General features: G+C 38.3%; 4 protein-coding genes across 4 annotated transcripts; 2 read left to right on the forward strand and 2 right to left on the reverse strand.

Annotated features, from left to right (window-relative positions):
* The first annotated feature begins 3285 nt into the window (after positions 1 to 3285).
* Positions 3286 to 5246, forward strand: LOC122088039 (IRK-interacting protein). Its single transcript, XM_042657178.1, has 2 exons — positions 3286 to 3652; positions 3753 to 5246. The coding sequence occupies exons 1-2, from the start codon at positions 3557 to 3559 to the stop codon at positions 5115 to 5117; spliced, it is 1461 nt and encodes a 486-aa protein (XP_042513112.1). The 5' UTR covers positions 3286 to 3556; the 3' UTR covers positions 5118 to 5246.
* Positions 5247 to 7230: 1984 nt separating this feature from the next.
* Positions 7231 to 8518, reverse strand: LOC122089041. Its single transcript, XM_042658456.1, has 2 exons — positions 8434 to 8518; positions 7231 to 8102 (listed from the first exon to the last, which is right to left on the reverse strand). Exons 1-2 carry the CDS (start codon positions 8516 to 8518, stop codon positions 7231 to 7233), a joined length of 957 nt encoding a protein of 318 aa, XP_042514390.1.
* A 3621-nt stretch (positions 8519 to 12139) lies between these two features.
* Positions 12140 to 16039, forward strand: LOC122087998 (hypersensitive-induced response protein 4). The gene is made up of 5 exons (XM_042657140.1): positions 12140 to 12447; positions 13476 to 13596; positions 13687 to 13778; positions 14465 to 14561; positions 15418 to 16039. Exons 1-5 carry the CDS (start codon positions 12253 to 12255, stop codon positions 15813 to 15815), a joined length of 903 nt encoding a protein of 300 aa, XP_042513074.1. The 5' UTR covers positions 12140 to 12252; the 3' UTR covers positions 15816 to 16039.
* A 1488-nt stretch (positions 16040 to 17527) lies between these two features.
* Positions 17528 to 21996, reverse strand: LOC122089887 (deoxyribodipyrimidine photo-lyase). Its single transcript, XM_042659633.1, has 10 exons — positions 20661 to 21996; positions 20159 to 20540; positions 19753 to 20093; positions 19435 to 19675; positions 19112 to 19269; positions 18958 to 18994; positions 18453 to 18511; positions 18288 to 18369; positions 18130 to 18201; positions 17528 to 18045 (listed from the first exon to the last, which is right to left on the reverse strand). Exons 2-10 carry the CDS (start codon positions 20477 to 20479, stop codon positions 17854 to 17856), a joined length of 1503 nt encoding a protein of 500 aa, XP_042515567.1. The 5' UTR covers positions 20480 to 20540; positions 20661 to 21996; the 3' UTR covers positions 17528 to 17853.
* Positions 21997 to 22012: the final 16 nt, after the last annotated feature.

Consider the following 22012-nt stretch of genomic DNA (forward strand, 5'->3'; position numbering starts at 1 on the left):
AGAGGAATATCTATGATTGGAATTACCTAATAATTTTGTGATTTAGATGCCGTCAAGGGACTTGACCCACTTACCAAGTCCATGAAACACTCTCCTAAGGAAAAGCGTCAATCAGCAAGGCAAGCTCTTGATTGGCCATAGATAGTTAATTATTTATTTATTTATTATTAGTATGACAGAGACAGACATGGAAAGATGAGATTTATGCACGTCCCTAATTTGAGTGCCAAATAATTGTCATTTCACAATTATAGAAGGTTTTCTTTTGTTAAAACACAATTATAGAAGGTCGTTTTGCCAAGTCCAGCCCAAAGCTTGTTACGCTATCAACTCTTTAAATTGGATTGAAGACCTGAATCGTCAGCGTTTTTTATTGAGTTGACTCAGAAATCGTCATCCCCAAAGCTCAGATTTATTCAGCCTAGTTAAGGGGTAGTAGTCCTCGTGCCAAACTCTGTCGATCCAAGTAAACAAGAGGCCAATTGAGTCGAGATGGTGATTGAGAGAGAGCAAACCCACACAAGAATATGCACACACGAGTTGTCCTCGCAGTAATTATTTTCTCTTTCCTGTTTTCTTTTATAACTCGTTCTGAGTCAGCTTAGAAATATAGGTACTTTAGGGAAGAGTGGAGTTTGAGACATCTTAAATCCTATTGGATGTAAATGGATGGTCGAAATTTGAATTTGAATTTGCATTTGTATTCGTTTAGGGGTATCTGTATTCGGGTAAAGAGTATCCAGAATAAATCCGAATTATCTGAAAAATAATTATCTAATCTGATTAAATAATCATTTAATGATTTTGAGGGTTCTTGAAGTTTAAACAGGTTCTAAAGAATGAGAAAAAGAGTTAAAACAACCTAGAAAGATGGATTAAGAGCAAATTATATTTATTGGGGGGAGGAATGTCTGGATTACACAAGTCAGAGAATAAACGGATAATTGAAGATCCGCATCCGTATTCATTTAGGAGTATCCGAATTCAATCAGAAAATATCCAAATCCAAACACATCCAATTCGAATTCAATCTGTATCTAATTCATTTACATCCCTAACTGCTCATATGATCACTTGGTTGTATGAATTAGTATCCAACATCTGTCTCTTATGATTTCAAATATATCTCTCTTTTCACTTATGTAATAATAGAAAATCAGACAAGTGTTAAATGTTTACCTATACGGCCAGGTGACCATATGAGCAACCTATACAGTCTCTCCGTTTAAAGTAAGAAAGATAAATTGCAGTCGACGGTGTGATGCAGGAGAGAAGACCATGTAAAACTGTGGACCTGGCCTTACAGGAGCCGGGGTGGTGATTACAATAGCACGTGACCCAGAAAGAGAGACAGACACGGGACTCTCTCTCTCTCTCCCCCTTTCTTTCTCTCCCTATCTTTGGCATCGCCAGGCATTACACTATTGTGTGAAGGTCAATACAGGGGGAGTGGGGGGACCGCGCACCTTCTTCCCTCCTCACAATTTATTGACTTCACATGTCACACGACGAGGCCATCAACTCGAAGCCTCTCTTTCTCTTTCTCTCTCTCTCTCTCTCTGCAAAGCCGTGAGAGGCTGAGAAGATTTCTCCAGTCCATCCTATCTCAATCAATGATCCAATGCGAATCTCTACCTAAGTCATCTGTGAAATAAATGAGTTCGTTGTGGCATTTAAGACCCCAAAAATAATACACGCCAACTATCTTGGCCTTGGGCATCGCCGCTCTCAGTCTCTGCTGAGCCACTTTAGACCCATCAGTACTCTCTTTTTTTTTGGGTAGACTCATCAGTACTCTCAGCAATGACTCTTATCTCTTTCTCAGACATACAAACAAACACGCATTTACTCTCGCGCACTTTCTGCTTTCACATTAAAACCATTGAAGCTTTCAGACGTCCTCACTCTCACTTCCATCATCAGATTCAGGGATACTTTGAATTGTTTCACTTTTAAGGTCATCTGATCATTTGTCTCCATCCCAAATGCATCTTTGGGAAAAATAAGATAAACAATACTGCTTCACATTTTTATCAGAAGATCTTTTATTACTTATTATTTCATCTTTTTCGTATTTATAATAATTAAGAAAATAGCCTAGAGAACCTAGAGATTTTAATCTACATTTTAGTTAAAATTTTGTTGCTATTATCCAGACTTTGTAGTAAAAAAAATAAAAATAATTCACTTTTCTTTTGGGCTCACAAATACCCTCCTAATTAGGTTTTAGTATTTTCCAAAATACCTTTTGAGATTACGTTTCTCCTTAAGTGCAAGACCGGATACTAGGAAAGTCCCATTTCACTCGAAATGAAGATCCATCATTCTTGTGATTGATCCTTTCATCTCTCTATGCATACCTAACCTTTTTAATAATATCTAGTTGCTTATCAAAAAAGAAAAAAATTCCTGCAAACCAGGAAGCAAGAATGTTCCTATAGGAAAGTCCCATTTCACTCTAAATGAAGATCCATCATTCTTGTGACTGATCCTTTCATCTCTATGCATACCTAAACTCTTTAATAATATCTAGTTGCTTATCAAAAAAGAAAAAAATTCTTGCAAACCAGGAAGCAAGAATGTTCCAATAGCCCATAAGTGCATGTGTTGAAATGGAGTAATCTCTTTTCCCTATAGGTTTACACTAACCCCATCAAGTTTTGTATTTTTCAAAATACTGTACTGTAGGTAACAAAACATTCCTGTCACCCGAGTTGTTGGAAAATTTTTTTCCTATATTATTTGGAATCCATCCACCTAGCAATTTAAACTTTTGAGATGGAAACTTTACATGGTAATAGAACGGATTTTCACCATCCCCCATGTCAACAGTGTAAAAATGTGATCCTAAAATGATGTAAAAAAAAAAAAGTAGTACACATAGAGTTACGAGGTTTGACAAGATTGCATAAGTCCTCGACTAGATGAGATCCCTGCTTCTTTTGCCCCCTTGCAATCCTCATGGCCCACTTAAGTAAAATGCAAATTTAAGTTGCTTAAATACCCCTTAATGCATGGAGATTTTTTCTGTTCAAAATTTCATTTTTAGGAGAAATATAGAATTGCCAATTTAAAAAATAAGGTTGTCATTACCTGGAACGGTGGAATGTCACCTACCTATCGTGTGAGTTGGATTGTATATCCATAAGACCCAAGTCCCTCTCCCTTCTCTCTCTCTCTCTCTCTCAAGTTGGGTTGACCCACATTAGTAATGCCAGGAATGGACTAACTGGGCCACCACTATGCGTTTCTAATCTTGTTTTCATTTCTCACTCCTCCATCTAATAAAACAAGAAAAGCCTGAATTCATCTCTCTCATCTTCTCAAAGCTATCACATATCAACCAGAGAGAGCGGGAGAGAGATTTTGTTCTCCCTTTACCATGCTTTCCTCCATTTAAATCTGGATAGAAGCTCTCCTCTCTTCTCTTCTCTAGGCTTGTGGGTTGGGTGGCAAGTAACCACAATTACAAGCCGACGAAATCCAACCCATATACTAACAGAAACTATTTTGTTCTAAGAGTGGCTGAGAAAACTAGAGGGGATAGATAACCCCCATGGCTGTGGTTTCTTCTTCTTCTTCCAATTCCTCTTCCTCTTCCAAAGCGTCATCTCCGCCTCGTCCGCCTCCTGGCTCTCCCCTCTGCTTTCCTGTAAGTACACAACCACTGTCACTTCCTCACATAAATTAGAAAATACAGCTATTTATAGATTAATTTTCTCTTGATTTCTTACGTTTATTATCGATTACAGATTAGAGAAAACGAGGGAGAGAACGAAGACGAGGATGAAGAACAGCTTAACATCAGAAGAACCCCAAATCCAGCTTCCCGTGACGCCTCAAGGCACCACCACCCAACCCCTCTCCACGCTTCGGCCACCGCCACTATCACCGCCAAACACAAATCCTCCACAACCCGAAAACCGTCAGAATCTACCGACGCCGACGATCGTGGTGTTTCTTGCAACAAGTGCCGTCCCAACTCACGCGAGAAGATCTCCGTTGTCCCCCTCGACGCCAATGGCCACTCCTACGCTAGCCCCAACGGCATCTTCAAATCCTTATTATCATCCCTCACAAGGAAAAGCCCCAAAACATCAACATCATCAGTTCCGACATCAACCTCATCCAGGGAAGAACAATGGAAGCTCGCCATCGCCGAGCTCTCCCACAAGCTCATCCAAACAACCCGAAAGAGAGATGAAGCTCTCCTTGAAGCTTCCAGGCTTAAACACTCCATGGCAGAGCTGGAGAAAAAGCTCAACAAACTCGAGATCTACTGCCACAGCCTGAAATCTGGTCCCGAGGTATGTAGCAGTTCGCCATTAAAACCCTCCAAAGGTTACGATCTCAATGGAATCGAACACCAAGACAAGGTCATCGAATCTTTCCTCAATTCGGTGGCGGAAGCGAGATCTTCGGTCCGCGTTCTCAGCCGATCCCTAACGCTCCAGCTTAGACAAATGGGCGTCAAGGTCTACGAACGAATCTCCTCGCTCCTCCAACCCTACGAGGTAAAGATTTGGTTCGCCAAGAACCCAAGAGGCCTGATGTTCTACTTGGAAGCGTTACTGAACAGTACCTTCTACGAGGAATTCGAATCAATCGGGTTCCAGAAAAGCGGGTCGGATAAAATACTGAACCCGATTGAGAGATGTGAAGCGAAGTTCGCTTCTTTTCAAGTTCTAAAAGGGCTGAGCTGGGATGAGGTACTGAACAAAGGGACGAAGCATTTCAGTGAAGAGTTCAGTAGGTTCTGTGATAGGAAGATGAGTGATATAGTAACGATGTTGGGTTGGAACAAAGCATGGCCTGAGCCTCTGTTGCAGGCCTTCTTCGGTGCTGCTAAGAGTGTTTGGTTGGTTCATCTCTTGGCCTTCTCTGTTCATCCAAGCCTGCCTATATTCAGGGTGGATAAAGGGGTGAGGTTTGATGGGGTTTACATGGAGGACATGAGTGCTGATAAGGCTCAGAAGCTAGTTCCATCCATGGTTAAGATCATGGTCGCACCTGGGTTTTATGTTTACAATAATGTGGTTAAGTGTAAGGTCCTTTGCAAGTATAATAGTAGTAGTAGTAATGGCAATGGCAATCTGGGTTCATTATCATCACCTTAGGAAGTAGAAAATTTGTTAATTTTAAGATGTATACAGAAGGGAAGGGTGAATTGAGTTTGTGGATCTGTTCATCTTCTGGTTTTAGTTTTGGGTTCTGAATTTGTGTTGAAAGTAAGAGATTTGTGTTAATTTCTTGTCCTGAATCATCTTCAATTTGTTTTTTTCTTTGTTTTTTTGGAATGATTATGAATCCTAACTATTAAGGGGTCCTGTGAAGGTTGGGTGTCTAGAAGTGGAAGAAGATTGGATTGATTTGTTTGTTTGTTCCTTTAGAAAGAATCTTCATTTGTTACTTCCCTCATCCTTGGATCCTTTTGGATTGTCCTTTGTAAAATGTACAAAAGATGATCAATCTCAAGTTCTCAACTGCGCCTGAACAGTGGCCCTGCTGGCAGTATCGTTTTTGACTCTCATCTTCTTTCATGGTCAGACGACACATGGGAAGGTGAAGGTTGAGTTGTGAATTGGTGATGTTAAGTTTGTAAAGAAGAATGAGCAAGGAAGCCGATGGGTTGGGTCAATCGAGGAGTGAGTTAATCCCCATTGTCTCGGAGAGAGAGCTCCAATTAGTATTTTATGAAAGGGAAGGAGAGATGGAGAGAGAGAGACATATCATGAGAAGGGAAAAAGAAAGGGAAAAGTATCATCATTCATGCTTTTCATGGTTCTTGTCTCTTGTCTCTTGAGGACAACGGTGGATTGACGATGAAAAAGATCAATAGATATGACATAAAAAGACAAGGGCAAATATGGTGCAGATTGAGTGGAGAGCTAAATCACCTAATGCCACCAGAGAATGTTCAGTAGATAGAACCCCTTCAAATGATTGAAAATCCAAGAAAAACCCCGATTACAAAGATTTTTTTTTCTTTTTTTTATTTATTTTTTTAAGGGTAACACCCCTAGGTTGCTGCCTTTAGAAATGCATGGGACCAATGAGGAGGCACACATGAGAATAAATATGGGTGTTCTTTGGATTTCACAAGGTGGGGCATTATTTATTTATTTAATTTTTTTTTTTTAGTAAACAGGTGTGGCTTCATTTTATCACCCTGTATAGGTGCAAAGGTCGCAAGATGGATAAAATTTGGGGGCAAAGCATACTCACAACCAAATAGTCGGTCTTGGTCAGTCTCATGTTGGGGTCAATTGGGTTCCAGGCTTTAATCGATCATCTTCTTCTAATCGGGTTATAATCGGGACTTAAACGGGGTAATATACTAATAAAATCTTAAATGGTCTTTAATTATCTTAAATTTAAGATACTTTAATTTATTTTATTAAATCATCAACAATTTATAAAAGTTATTACACTTAATTACATTCAATAATTAATAAAAATATCAATATATGATCTATTCTATCCAAAAAAATCAAATTTACATATAAATGGTCTGAATAAACGTGTCAGGCTTGTAAATGAACCGGGCTTACCTCTTACACCGTGTACTACTTATTTATAAACGGATCAAGCTTGAACTCGATACGTTTAATAATTGATGCAGGCCAGACCAATCTTTAAACGATCGGACTCTACCCATCTAGCCGATGGGAGCTTGCGATTGACAGCCCTGGAGTCATGTACAGATTTTAAGGGGAGTAGCGAGGCGATGGCGTTTAGTATTTGTCTAGGTGTTTATTTTTGGTGAGGTTCCAAACCTTTATAGCCAAAAAATGAGGCTCCAAACCTAAAGCAAGCAACTAAAAGGACAAATAACACTAGCATAAGTCCAGAAAGCAAGGGACGAAGAAGAATAATGTAATACTATATTATAATATAATAATGTAATGATGTAATACTATATTATAATGTAATATATTATACTACAGCCCTTTTATCGGATCACGTATCAGCCAACACAAAAACCGATACAATACTGATACGGATCCAAATGTGTTGGCCTTTTTGATCGGACAGTTTTGCCCTCGTTCTTTCTACAAAATTAATTTTTTCATATACAGTTTTACCCTTGATCCGTGCCATTTCACAAATACGGGATTGTCCAGGTATTAGGATCGGCCTGTGGTGATATCGATTCGGATCACCTGATACGGCCGATCCGTGTCAGATACCTTAAACAATACTTTATTTTTTTTTTGGTGGAAAGAAAATTTACTGATGGAAATAACCATGTGTACAGCCAATAGCCTCATTTACACAAAGGTCCTGAAGCCATGGAGTGGTAATCGACCAGTCTGTCCTACACATGATGGATAAGGCCTTCCTTGCTAGGACGTCTACAATAGAGTTTATAGCCCGTGGAATAAAGTGAAAAGATATAGAAGCAAAAGAAGAACATAACTTGTGCACATCCTCAATAACTACTGCAACCTCGCCTGGAGGAAAACTGCGTGGATCTTGAATATAATCGATGACCTGCTTGCAATCTGATTCAACTAGAAGACGGGCGTAGCCATAACCGAGAGCCTGCGAAAGCGTCGTTCTAATAGCTAGAGCTTCTCCTTGAATCGCAGAGGCAAAGGGTTGAGAGATGGAGAGTGCTTTATGGAGATGCCCATCATGTTTCCTATAGATAATACCCAGTCCACCAGAAATCCCTCCCTGTGGATGGGCAGCATCACAGTTTGCCTTCACAAAACCCCTGGGTGGGGCCTCCCACTTTCCATATTCCGAAGTGTTAGTGGTAGGTGAAGTAACGGGCAAAGAATTTGGGACAACAACGGCCGAATGAAACTCTAGGAATGCCCTTTCTGCAGTAGAAATAACCTCTTGTGGAGTCCAATCCTTTGTCCTAAAAAACCCATCGGTCCGTGCACGCCACAAGTACCAGTATAGAAAAGATGCACGAGAGAGAGTTTCTCGAGCAAGTTTCTTGTCTTGAACCCCCAACAGGTCCCAACTCTTCAACCAATCTAATAATCTTGGTGCTCTATCAGATGGAGGAGCATAGGAAAGAGTGCTCCCATACCAGACTGCCTTTGCAAAGGGGCATTCAAAAAGAAGGTGATCTACCGATTCATTGACTGCACCACATCTATGACATTTTGGATCCACTGGTACACATCGTGAAAGTAGGCCTTCTCCCGTGGCCACACCTTCATTACAAGCTCTCCATATGAAGGACTTAATTTTCGGAAGAGTTTGGATTGTCCAGATCCAAACTTAAACAATACTTGATGTGTAATTTGTGGTTACCTCTTGAATAGGTCATATTGTTTTTTCCTTTCCTTGTAATTGGAATTGTGTTTATATTGCTACATATGCATCAAGAAAGAATTTTTATTTTTTCTCTTCTCTTTATTCAGGATTAATTGCAAAGACTATGTTTTCCTTGATCACATGGTGACCAATGACCATCTCTTGCTTCTTCGTCTTCTCTCCTTCTTTGTCCCTCGTCCTTAAGCAACCTCGAGTTCTTCCTCTTTGTCCTTGGAACCATGGCTAAGGTTTAAACTTTCAGACGAGAACTATCATCTCTTCGAGCCACTAGAATTAGGGTATATCTTTATCTGCAATCAAAGCTCACTGGTCTTGAAACAAGAGCGAATGTTTAATTTTTATTGTTAAGTTGGTGGCCTTCGATACCTTTCTATTTTCTCTTATAGATGTTCATTTTTAAAAATTTTTAATCCAGATCGTGGCCATCTTTTTGGTATCCCCTATATTGAATAGTCCAGATTGATAATCAATGGGCAAGATTTATTAATAGGGTAAGAGGTGCATTATCCTCAGATCACTATTGTTTTAAGAAGATGATTCAACAAATTGTTCTTTGTTTGTTGATTTTAGAAAAGCCTACATTTTGAGTGCTAGATATTCCATCTTTGCATAAAATGTTGCATATGCTGCCTTGTTATCTGTGGAATGTTTAAAAAGGGGTTGAAATCGTCTGCAATTTCGATCTTGTACAATTTTGTGAAATACCACCTTCAGGGGGTGACACGTGTATTGATATTAATATAATGGTCAAGATCTGATACAACTAATAAAATCTTAAATCAGTGAAGAGACATTTAAATCAGATCTGGATCATTGCATTAGTATCAATACATGTGTCACCCTGAAGGTGGTATTTCACAGAATTATACGATATCGAAATTGCAGATGATATTTTTCCATTTAAAAAGGATCTGCTATTTAATTTACTTCGAGCTTTTAAATTGCTGAGAGTTGAAAAAATAAAAAATCTTACGTGTTTATCTATGGTTGATTATTAGAACATTATTTTGATAAGTTAACAGTTTTGATATGTTAAGAATTAATAATTTTTAGCACGTAACTTTTCTATTTCTATCTCTCTTTATTTGTTTGGCATTTTGTATCTTGAGAACTAACAATTTTTTCTACGGTGAATTTTTAACTTAAAAATGGAAGAGCATGTGGGGATTAACCCGAGTATGGTGATTCAATCGATTAAGATATTTTTCAAAAATCATTTTCGATTTTGGATTGCTGTGTTTTTCCTATACGTCCATTTATATGTTGTATGTAGCATCAGTGATTTGATCTAAAACAATATGAATTTTATAGCCGAATCTTTTTTCCTTCTTTGAAATAGACTTTTCTTGAAAAAGGTGAGGGGGATTGGAAGAGAAATCATTTTTAGGAATCCTTTCAAGGTGTCTTTCGATGTTCAACATGTGTCGTACGTCATCTCTCCTTGCCCCTCTTATGATCAACCATATGATTGGTGCAAACCACTAGTGTACCAAAAGCTGATGGCATATCCAACCCTTACCCATTTCTTATACATAGGCGTGTCGGAGAGTTGAACTCATAATCTCTTTTATGAGGTGTTGGTCACAAAGATGGCCAAAAGTTAATTAATATATGAAATTTGATAAATTATCAAACAGAAGGGCCTATATGTAAGTAGTCAATTAGTTGAATGACTTTTGAGGTTTTTAGATTTTTTTATTTTTTTTTATTTTTATTTCATTCTAAAGCAAACCCAACAACCAAAAGGACGTGTTATAAATGTTATACCTTCATATAATTTTGAAGTAAGAACTCATTCAGATACCATATAAATTTCTATCTCAGAAGACCGATCTGATAAGACTAATTGTTCATAAGTATTTTAAGAAAAAGATTTTTCCATTCAAAATTGATATGGAACTAATACAACTAACACCAAGCAATGCATGAATGTATAATATGCAAATTGGAAAAAGAATACAACATATTCTATCATTCCCACTATAAGTAAAAAAATCTATATATAAATAATAATAATAATAAAATCATATGAGAAGACATACGTTAAGTGGACAATAGTATGAAGATTTTTTTTTTTCTATGAACAGAAATCATCCACCGAGTCATGTATAGGTCTTAAGTTGAGTACTGTGGCGATGGTTTTTAGCCTACCATTGATTATTGAGTCTTGATATATCCTTTCCAATGTGGCATCAAGTGTTTGTTTGGGTTTTTATTTTTGGTAAGGTTCCAAGACTTCATAGCCAAAAAAAAAAAGAGCCTCCAAACCTAAACCAATCAACTAAAAGAACCAGTTACACTTACAGCTGGTGGCTCATAAGGATCCAAGTAACACCCCAATGTGACAAGAATATTAGAATTCAAAAAAAAAAAAAAATGATTTTAATAGTAACATAGATAAAGTAAGAGCCTTGACAAAGCCAACCAAGGTTCTTAATTTGGGGATTGGTCTCGAGATCAATATTGATTCAGATCTAAATCAAACTGAATCGATTAGATTTACTCTTGTTTAAAAAAAAAAAAAAATTATTATCATTTTACTATTGGATTGTTTGAGTCAGGATTGCTCTTTTGATTGATACCAATCAGATCTGGATTATTTTATTTTGATCCTCTTATCCTCCTCTTTCCCCCAAAATCTTATTCCTTTATTTAATGAGATTTATTTTTAGAGTTTTCTTATTGACATCAGGGAAGGGAAAGTGTCAACTGATTTGTTATATATATATATATATATATATATTCATTGGAGTAGAATAAATCCTATCGATGTAAAAAATTTCCAAGACAATGATTTTTTTTTTTAAATTTATAAAAATTTCCTTCCATTTGCATTTTAAAAATCTTTAAGAAACAAAACAAGAGACAATAAAAAAAAATGTCAATGTTAAATACATTATAGATGCCAACTAAATCAAAGGTTTGAGAACTTGCGTGGTATTAAGAATGGGATTGATCAAGATCAATATTGATTTAATATAAATCTAGATTGGACAAAAATATCTTTGTTTTCAATCAAAACCTCGTTTTTAAAACTATTTTATCCTTCAACCATGGATTCCAATTCGATTCCTCAAACCATGACCTTAGATAGGTCCTATTCCAGTGTTTCCACTTAGATTATGTCAAATTCATATCTCAAATAAAATACTAGTATTGCTTAAAAAAGAGGGAACTACTATGTACACATACACAAAGTTGATTCTTTTTGGAATGAGAAATGTCAGTTGAGCTCAAATTACATCAGGACATAGGGCCCACCTTCATTGCTTATGTGTCACTTTTTAGGGCCCAGACGAACCGTGTCATCTGTCACCTAATAAACAATGAAATTTGGGAGTATGATACATCATGAACCATCATCATCTACCATCCAATTGAATAACAGTTTGACCATCGAGACATTCTGTCTGGGTAAATGGTTTTTGTGACTTTCATCTAGGCTATGTTTGGTAGCGGAGAGAAGAGAAAAAAAGAAAAAAATAGAAAAAAGAATCTAGAAAAAAAAGAAAAAGAGAAGAAAATAAATAAAACGATGAGAAAAAAAAAGTATGGTTATTTGGTAATTAAGAGAAAAAAAGAAAAAAAATCAAAAAATTTTAAATTTTAAGAAAGAGATAGACACATAGAAAATCATTGTGTAATCTTTCATTTTTTGTCTTATTATGTTTTCATATTTTCTTATATTTTATTGTCATTTTTGCAAGATTTATTTTTTGGGTTGCATAAAAAACTTCACAATTAATTCCTAAGAGGAATTTTTGTATTTTTTTTATTTTCTTTTCTTTTCTTTTCTTTTCTCTCTTCTCTTCTCGGCTACCAAACACACAGCACCAAAGAACGCGGATCCAAACCAAAAGAAAAGTACACGGATCGATCAAAGAGAGGGACAAAGAGGGAGAGAGATTAACAGAAGAAGAAGAAGAAGAAGAAGAAGAAGAAGAAGAAGAAGAGATGGGAAATACCTTATGTGGGTTATGTACATGTATAGACCAAGCAAGCGTAGGGGTGGTGGAAAGATGGGGTAGATTTGAGAAATTAGCGGAACCTGGATTCCATTTCTTCAACCCTATTGCCGGTGAATGGCTTGCCGGAGTTCTCTCCACCAGAATCAACTCTCTTGATGTCCGCATCGAGACCAAAACCAAGGTTCCTCTTTTATCTTTATTCTCGGTGTCTTGTTCTTGTTTCTTTATGGCGGGGGAAGATTTTGATTATCTATGAGCTATGTTTAAGAAATTGATTCATTCTGCTGTTGGGTTTAATCTTTGTTTTTTGTTAATCCTATCTGAATGGGATAAGTAGATAAAGAATCTCTATAGATACTTTGAATAGTATGAGTGGTGTTATCATCACTGTTTGGATCCCATTTCGATTAGGTTGGAATCTGAAATGGTTTCAGAGCAGGCTTCCGATCATGAATCAACATCATATTTACCGTTACTATCTGTCTGTTTTTAGGAGTTTGAACTCTAATGATCTAAATAATGTTATTGAGAACAAACCACACAACATCAGAATTGAAAAGGAGAGGAAGAAAAGAAGGAAATATTCCAGTTGATAATTTGATTTGACCTGTTCTAGTTCAGTTCCCAGTTTCAAATTGTACAAGAATAATTTTAGCCATGTCTGTATGTTGTGGCCTCACTTGTCCTTTCGAAGATTATTTTGCTGCTGATGATTGAAGGATGGGTTTTTTCACCCAATTGTCCATCATGGCCAAAGCTGTGCAACAAGGGCAACTGTTTTCCTGAACATCAGAATGGTCAATTTGTGTCTCAAATGACATTGTAATGAGGAAAAATTGTGACATCTTCAATGTCTTTGACCTCCTAGCAGTCACCCATATGCTCTTTGTTTAATTATATCATACATCAGCCAATCTTATTAGATTGATATATAGTATAGAAAACATGGTTGTGCAGTTCTAAGTGTTGCTGAGAGATCCCCAAATAACGAGTAAAGAATGATAACAAAATGGCAGGTTGACTGCACATTTCACAAATTAGCAATTGATGGAATATCACTATCAACCCAGACTTTGTGTGATTGGTGTAATATCTATTAGACCCAATCCTGTGAATATCACTTTCAGTGTGAAGCACTTCCTTTCTTTCCGGGATGGCTGGATCAACCAGTAGCATGAACGCAATAACCTTTTCTGCTACATTTTATAGGACAATGTCTTTGTGCAACTCCTTTGCTCGATTCAATACCGAATAGTCAAAGCGAATGCTGATGATGCATTCTATGAATTACAAAACCCCAAAGAACAGATTCAAGCTTATGTCTTTGATGGTAACTTTCCAAGTTCTAAGAAACATCCTTTGTTATCATGGAGTATTGTTTGCTAATTCTTGTTCTAATTCTTATGTCTTGTAATCTCAGTGGTGCGAGCTCAGGTTCCAAAAATGACGTTGGATGAGCTCTTTGAACAAAAGGGTGATGTTGCCCAAGCTGTATTGGTAGAACTGGAAAAGGTAACTGGATACATCTTTGATAATAGCTCTAATTGTTTAATCTGTTCCATGCTTGATAGGAATTGCCACATATAATTGTGAACCTGCTTCTGTTATTTAATTATTTACACTTGATTTCACTGATCAGTTTGAGTAGCTTTTCGTTTTCCATGGTCCTTTAGTTTCGAAGTTGTTACTTTGGTCTTGCTTCCATGCAGTACTACTACTTACCCAAGATATGCTTACCATGTCCTTTCACAAAATTGGACTTTTTTATTTTATTGTCTTTGGTTGCCACATGATAAATAGTTCATGGGAATACAAAAAAGAGTAGAGATTTAAGATTGGCCTGTTTCTAACATGCAGCCTGCCCAAGTTTGTATTCAATTTCACCTTGTGTCTGTACAAGGAGATTCAACTTCCCCGTTTGATATGTTAGATATTTCATTAACCATCTGATATGAATATATAGGGGTTTGAAGCGTCTATTTTTGTCTGCTTTAAATTTTCCTAGTCCCGTTTCATAATTCTAACCTTAGCCTTTGATTGCGGATTTATTCACGGTGCATATCACAGTATTAGTGATTAGGTTCTAACCCAGCACTACAATGGAATCATTCTGTACCTGCATTGCGGAGCTAAACTGAATCTGCACATTTGGGATTATTAGAATATGTGAATTTTCTGTGTGTTTGAATTATGATCAGGTGATGGGAGCGTATGGATATAACATAGAGCACATACTGATGGTTGATATAATCCCTGATACTTCAGTCCGTAAAGCCATGAATGAGATAAATGCAGGTCAAAATCTTCTCTTCAGTTGTTTCATTGTTGTGGTTAAGAGTTGTTTTATGAGTGGCATCATGTGATACCATTCTTGTTTCATATTTCCCTTGGCATTAAATTTTGATCTAGACAGCCTGAAGCCATGTTTGTAACACGAGGGACTGGGTATCTGGTCTTTATGGCCTAGTGGTCAGTAATCCGAACGGTCTAATTGCCAGTCCAATAGTTGCTCAGGAAAATCCCCATAGGCCTTTTGAGACCGTTCATCAGCAAAGGTCAATCATCTGAATGATCCAATCAGTCTAGTGCTCCTTCTGAACACTTGTATGGAGTCACAGTTTTAGTTTTAAATATGAAAATGTGAGTTTTTGTTTGTTAACTTTGTGTTGGATATAGTTGTACCCTTTTTTGAGGGATACCTCTTGGTTGATTTCTATATGTAAGGAATGAATCCTCAAATATAACTTTCGACTCAGTCTTCATGTCTCAAGTGGATGATTAATCAAGTTAAAATAATTTTTGGTAGACAGGTAGACCTAAGGACCCTTGCTCACATATCAAGTTTCAGCCCATATGGAGTCCAATCTAGACCGTTACCTACATATCCATCCAACTGTCAGAATAGTCAGAATAGCCAAATCACTCTTAGATGTGGAAAAAAACTGGTTGTGCTTATCCATAGATACCCTCTGGATGTGCCAGATCAGAGACACTCATGTCCTCCCATAGTTGTCAAGGCGTTGCCTAGGCGCCTTGATAATTTTGCCTTGTTTTTCCCCCCTCCTCCAGTGCCTAGGGGCGCCTAGATGCCGTGGCAACTATGGGTCCTCTCTGTAACTAACTATAACACTACTATTATGACATGTCACAGCACAAAGGCTTCAGCTTGCTAGCGTCTACAAAGGAGAGGCAGAGAAGATACTCCAAGTGAAGAAAGCCGAAGCAGAGGCAGAGGCCAAGTACCTTGGTGGTGTTGGTGTGGCCAGGCAGCGTCAAGCAATCACAGAAGGTCTAAGAGACAACATCTTGAACTTTTCCCACAAGGTGGAGGGCACTTCAGCAAAGGAGGTGATGGATCTTATCATGATCACCCAGTACTTTGACACAATCAAGGACCTTGGGAACTCTTCGAAGAACACCACAGTATTCATACCACATGGCCCTGGTCATGTCAGGGATATTGGCGACCAGATACGCAATGGGATGATGGAGGCGGCTGCCAGTGCTCCGGTTGACGGGGGACCTGCTTCTCTGTTAGGTCTGCCCTGATAGTTTCTCATATTAGTTACCATACCCATTATGTGTATAAATATGAGCAACCTTAGAAAATAAAGAAATTTTGGGCTGCGTTGGTATCACTCGTCAGATTTTCCTTCTTCCCTTTTTACATATAGTACTTGTAAATGTGATAACAATTTCTGTACAACCCTTGTGCCTAAGACTAGTCAATGTTCGTTCTTTTTGAATGGAGGATTTGTTACAACTCTCTTCTATATTATTTTTTCCTTTTATGGGTCTTCCATAAGATTTGTAATAATGTCCTGCGCAGCCATGGGTTAGTCTATATGATTTTACAGTTCCAGCCAGAAAATTTTTTCACAGAACATAATTCTTGGCACCATAGACCTACATTGTGATTTGTTATTCATTAGGGAACCATGAGCAGACATCACAACTTGTGGTTAAGAGCAGGAATGTTGAGTTGACCATGCGAGGACGTGGGTGCATGCACGGTGACCAATGAGAGGGTGCAGAAGTGCATCTGGCAGGGTGGGATTTGGGAATTTCTGGAGGGGGGGCAATGCAGTGTCATTTCACTCCCTACTGTGTTGGGGCACAGGCACCACACTCCCACAGAAAAAAGTTTTTTTTTTTTTTTTTTTTTGAGGGTACCCAAGGTGGGATGTTGATGCGCTACACGACCTGGTGAAGATGCAGATTGGTAATTTTGCTGTTCCCTTCCTAGCTGGACCCTGAACTTTGGCAATCTGCTCTTTGACCGATGGTTTTTCTTGTCTTTTCGGGCAACTTCTCTTCTACAATTCCTTGACATCGTCTCTCTTTTCCATATGTCCATATGGGTTTCATGGGATTCTTATATTTTGTAGGTTTCATGGAGTTTTCCAGTAAGATTATGGACTCCATCCAAGTAAGGTTGAAAGTTTATGACAGTGTCAGCCTTTCGAATCACAGGAGAGGAAGAAGGAGAGCAAGAGTATTTAGGTAACATGGACATACATTCAGACAACTTCTACCCCGATCACATGCAATGGAGCCTTTGAGAGTCAAGCAAATTCAATCCATGATGTAATTTGAACGATCAACAACTTTGCCATGGTAAAAGCCACATTAGAGAAATCTCTGCAAGACTTAAGAGGGGGAGGTCAGAGGACTTTGATGAGACAATGCAGCTAGGTGCTAGAGGAGGAAGAAAAAGAGGATGGATTTGTTTTAAAAGTAGACGAAGTGTTCAGATTGAACCTAGACATGAATCAGTAGCCCTCTCACTGAGGCTTGGACAGTGAACAAGCATTTCTTACACATCTCTTTGATGTGATTCCTAAGCAATTCAATACCTGCTAACAAATTCCATTTTGCCATTAGATGAAGCATCGATGAAGCCAACCCAAGGACTGTGATGCATGGCTCAATATTAATAAAGTCTAGGCAGAACAAATCAGCTTGTATTGAGTTTTTATAATACTTCAAAAGGATCTAGGGACTAAGGCTCGCCCTTAATACTATACTCTCATTGCAGGAGACTTTGTTTTCCATCTATTCTTCGACCACACCATCTTTTCTTCTCTCTCTTTCCTCAGCTTTAAGACAAACTTGGATTCAAGATTCCAGGTATTAGTCTGATAGCAAGTCACAGTGCTCAATCAAAGGATAGTTCAATTCAAACCATCAGTATTTGAACATCCATTTACAGGAGAACTTAAATATATTAGTAATGCAACTATGGATAGAGAATCTGACAGTTTCACAGTTAAATGAATTTACATTAGTATATGGAGTAAATTTCATTTAGGTAAGTGTCTGCTTAAGCAACTGCTAATTCTACATTTGGTATCAGTGATGAATTTAAAGAACCATAATTCAAACCTTCTCAAATAAAACGCAACGATTGCACTTGGTTAACAGAACTAGCTTAAGGAAAAGGAGAAACTAGATACCAATAGCCTGTATGCAATGATTCCAGGAGAGCTTCTTAGTTCTCACAAACTCTATCCAAAAGACCTGCCGTATTACTTAATTTGTGGTTGATTTTTAGCATGCAGTTAGGGATCTTTGTTTCAAATCCACTTTAGGATTCCAACTTTGAACTCCGAGGCTCCTTTGCAGCAGGTATACTTGCCAAGCTTTCTGCCTTCCTCTTCTTAGTTTCGCCAACTAACTTTTTAACATATGCAATGTAGCCATCGACATCAAATTTCCTTTTGCAGCCTGCATAATTCATGTAGCGTATTTTCCCAAATATCGGTCGCTCTTTCCAACCCTGGACAGCCAGTGAATTTGACTTGAGTTTACATAGCAAAAGAGAATGTATACAGAAATTTGACAGGATGAAGGGGAAAAGAACCTGGTCATGAACTCCACAAATAGACCACATGCAACCAACGTATCCACTTGGATCCCTCCCATCTATTTCATACTGCAAGCATTGATTGTATAAGATATAGACACATTCAGGGATACAGTACCATCTTCTACTGATGCACTCAGAGCTGTAAACAATACCTTGTCGTTTAAATATATCGCAACTGAAAGAGCTTCAGCTGGTCCAGTTGTCCATTCAAGAATCCTCTTTGCCCAATACATCCTACTCCAAAATCAGCATTTAACTTATTACAATTGAAAAGTATATTGTTTCACAAAAGAAATGAACCATCCAAAAGGTTATACCTCATGAAACCATGCATCTTTCCATGATGAACCATCTCCAGTTGAGAAGCATTCCACAGCTGTAAAATGCAGATGTGACTCGGATTTAAAAAAAATAAATACTACAGAGACTGAGAGAGAACCCAGAGGCATTTGAGGCAGTTCATTACATGCATGACATAGCAAGCCATTGGAAAATCCAAACAACATAACTTTTCAAGTCAGGTTTTAAGGAGACAAATTTTTGGACATAATATAATATCTAAAAAAACAAAAAGCAAATTTTCAGATATGATGAAATCTTGGAATTGGCCGAGTCAATGCAGAATTGACTGAGGCCTATTCTGATTAAACCCGATTCTATGCATATTGAGTCTGGCCGAGTTAGGCCAAGTCAGAGTGAGTCCAGCTGGTTCTGGGATGATTCGACTTGTAAGTTGTAATCGACTCGAAATCGATGGAGACCAATCCCATACCCAATTCCGAGTTTTAAAACCTCACACACACACACGAGGAAGAAACTTACAGGGTCAGCAGTTTTAGCCATCTCCAATTGCTCCTTTCTGCAAATTCCAAAACCATTTCAAAGTTTCAAGCTTATTTAGCCATTAACAGTCACCCTTACAGTAAACTTGCAAAATTCATTCAATGTTCACCAAGATAATTGAAGAAAAGCTCACGTATAAACATGCTCTCTCTTATCAGCAGCATGCTCTGCCAAAGTGTTACGAGCCCATTGCCATGCACCCTCTAGGGAGTCGTACTGAGGCTGATAATAACAGTAGTTATCAGCAAGTTCCCTTCGCACAATCAACTCCTCCAAGAATGCATCCACAGACTTCAACAGGTTTCAGGATTATGTATAAGATTCAAGAATTCTATCAAAAACATACAAATGGAACCCAATTTCCTCCCAAACAACTAGGCTACTACTAAGTAATAAATTGGTCTTACAGCATAAACCATTCTCAAATCTGCAAAAAAAGCACTTAAAATCACAAACCTGAGGATGTAGCTTCCTGAAGGTTCGGGCCTCCAAAGCACACCTTTGTGCTGATATCTGCCCAAAATGCAGGTAAGGTGAGAGACCAGAGAGTCCCTTCGGCTTCAAAGGAATATTCCTATCAGTGGCATAGTTCTTCAACCTTGTTGTCAAGAACCCATTTTTGCTTCCAAGGAGCACTTCCAAGGCGGCATCTTCCCCTGAAACACACCATTCCAGTTCTGGTACCTCGGCCCCCTTCCTGATTACAACACACTAGGTTATATAATTCAAATCATTTCTACAGAAAATTGGGACAAACAAAGAGAAGAGGCCAACCTCAAAACATCTGCAATGAGGTCCTCCCAACCAACTACTTGATTCGCAGAAACCCATTTTCTAGTCGGTGACTGTAGTGTGGGGAAATCAACCAGATACTCAGGAAGCAGTTTATGAATCTTGCTCCTTATTGTCTTGGCACTATACTCCAATTTCTGCGATGCGACCCAAATGGGTACTACATTGTGAGCATCCACTTCGTGTACGGCCACCGAATCATCCACCCTCTTGCACATTTCCTCTTTCCATTTCCGAACTTGGCGAAGAGGCGAGAAGTCCGTGACCACAAGAGAAGCTCCACATTCTCGCACAAAATCAGGAATAGTCTCCACTGCTTCCCCCTAATCAATCAGAGTCAGAGAGCGAAAACCCAGAATGAGTATAAAATTAAAGATACGAATCTTGCCTGAAACAAGAAGAATGGGATTCCTAAGGTTTCGTCGAGATTGCGTTGAAGCTGGCGCAAGCCTCTTAACATGAACCCAAGTTGTCGAGCTTTGGCGCCTAAGAACTGGTCAAACAGGTTGAAGGCCACTGCTACGGGAACGTTGGACTTGTTCGCTTGATCAATGGCGTGGATCAATGCCCAGTTGTCTCTAAGCCTTTGGTCCCTGAACATCCAGTAGATTACAGGACCCAGGTTTTGTCCGGAAGGTTTTGACTCCTTGAGCACTCGAATCCTTCCCAGAGCCTGTGATCCATTGATTGTTGATGACTTCGAGGCCATGGAAGAGCAGTGGAGAAGGTGAAGAGAAGAAGTGACGGAATGGTTCAGTATAGATGGGTTCCTCAAAACACAAAAATCTGAAGAAGGTGAGACCGGAGCATCTAAGCACTAAACCCAGAGAGAGAGAGAGAGAGAAAAGCGAGGGAACTGAGGGCTCTCAATTCATGGTTTGAATGCTTACACGTAGACTGTCGACCTGGATGAGATTTCAGCCTGTAATTTCCTTGACGTTGACTTGATTATCCTGAATCCGATGGTCAATGTTTGGTGACCGGAAAAGAACCACACTGGAGAGTGGGACGATTGGTCCTGTTAATACTGAAACACTCGCTTAAGAGGTTTGTACGTCGTATTCAGTCAAATGGTATTTGGATTTAAACTTGAATTATTTAGATAATCAATCAATGATTTTGAGGGTCCTCAAAATTTAGACAAATTCTAGAGAATGAGGGAAAAAACTAAGCCAAGTTAGAAAGATGGAGTTAGATCAAATTTTATTCATTGAAGGGAGGAAGGCCCTAAATACACAAGTCATAGATTAAATGGATCGTCGAAAATCCGAATTGAATTTGCATCCGCATTCGTTTAGGGGTATTGTATCCGATCAAGGAATGTTTGGATATGGCCTTTGATACTAATGGGAGGGCTAGAATAAGAGGGGCATATGGGTCTTTTTCAAAAGAAAGAGGAGAGAGATAGACACATATCCAAATACACCAACGACATACCAAGCCTCTTGCCAAGAACACTGCTTTTGGAAAAATTTGGTCGTTTTCCCAAAAGATCAATAATAGTTTGAATGGGCAAGGCATCCTTCTTTAGTTGCTCTACAGAAAATCAGGATATCATCAACAAAAGAAAGTGGGTAATACCTTTAAACATATTTAGATGACGTTGAACTTGAAGCAACCTAGAGAGATCCTCCATTGCTAGGCTAAAAAGACATGGACTAAGAGGACACCCTTGACGTATACGCTTCGATGGTCATAAAAAACCAAGGCTACTTGCTTGAAGCTTGATTGAATAAGAAACTGTGGAAAGCAAATAGCTAACCATTTCAAACCAATGTTGCGCAAACCCTAAAATAACCCCATCCTAACCTACCATACACTTGGGACATACCAAATTTGAGCGCCATCTAACTCCTTTTACCCTTATCACTTAGAAAATCTAAGATTTAATGGGCGATAACCAAATTATTAATAATTTTCTGAAGCCGCTTGAAAAGGAGAAATAATTTTTTTGAGAATAACCATAAGTCTAACGATAATCTTCGAAATGACTAATACATAAATGAATGCATCAAAAATGTTCTTAACACTAATCTTTTAGGAATGAGCAAAAGGAGATTCTGGTTCAACCCAAAGGGGATAAAAACCTGAATGAAAATTATGAACAAATCCACTAAACATCAGATTTTGCGTAATCCCAACACTTAAATCTTCAAGGATCTTGCACATCAAATATAAGATAAACAGCAAACCTGCAAACTTGAACTGAAAATAAGATACTCGTGTATGATCCCTGAGTTAT

Source organism: Macadamia integrifolia, chromosome 9 (assembly GCF_013358625.1).
Source record: "Macadamia integrifolia cultivar HAES 741 chromosome 9, SCU_Mint_v3, whole genome shotgun sequence".
Classification (NCBI taxonomy): domain Eukaryota; kingdom Viridiplantae; phylum Streptophyta; class Magnoliopsida; order Proteales; family Proteaceae; genus Macadamia; species Macadamia integrifolia.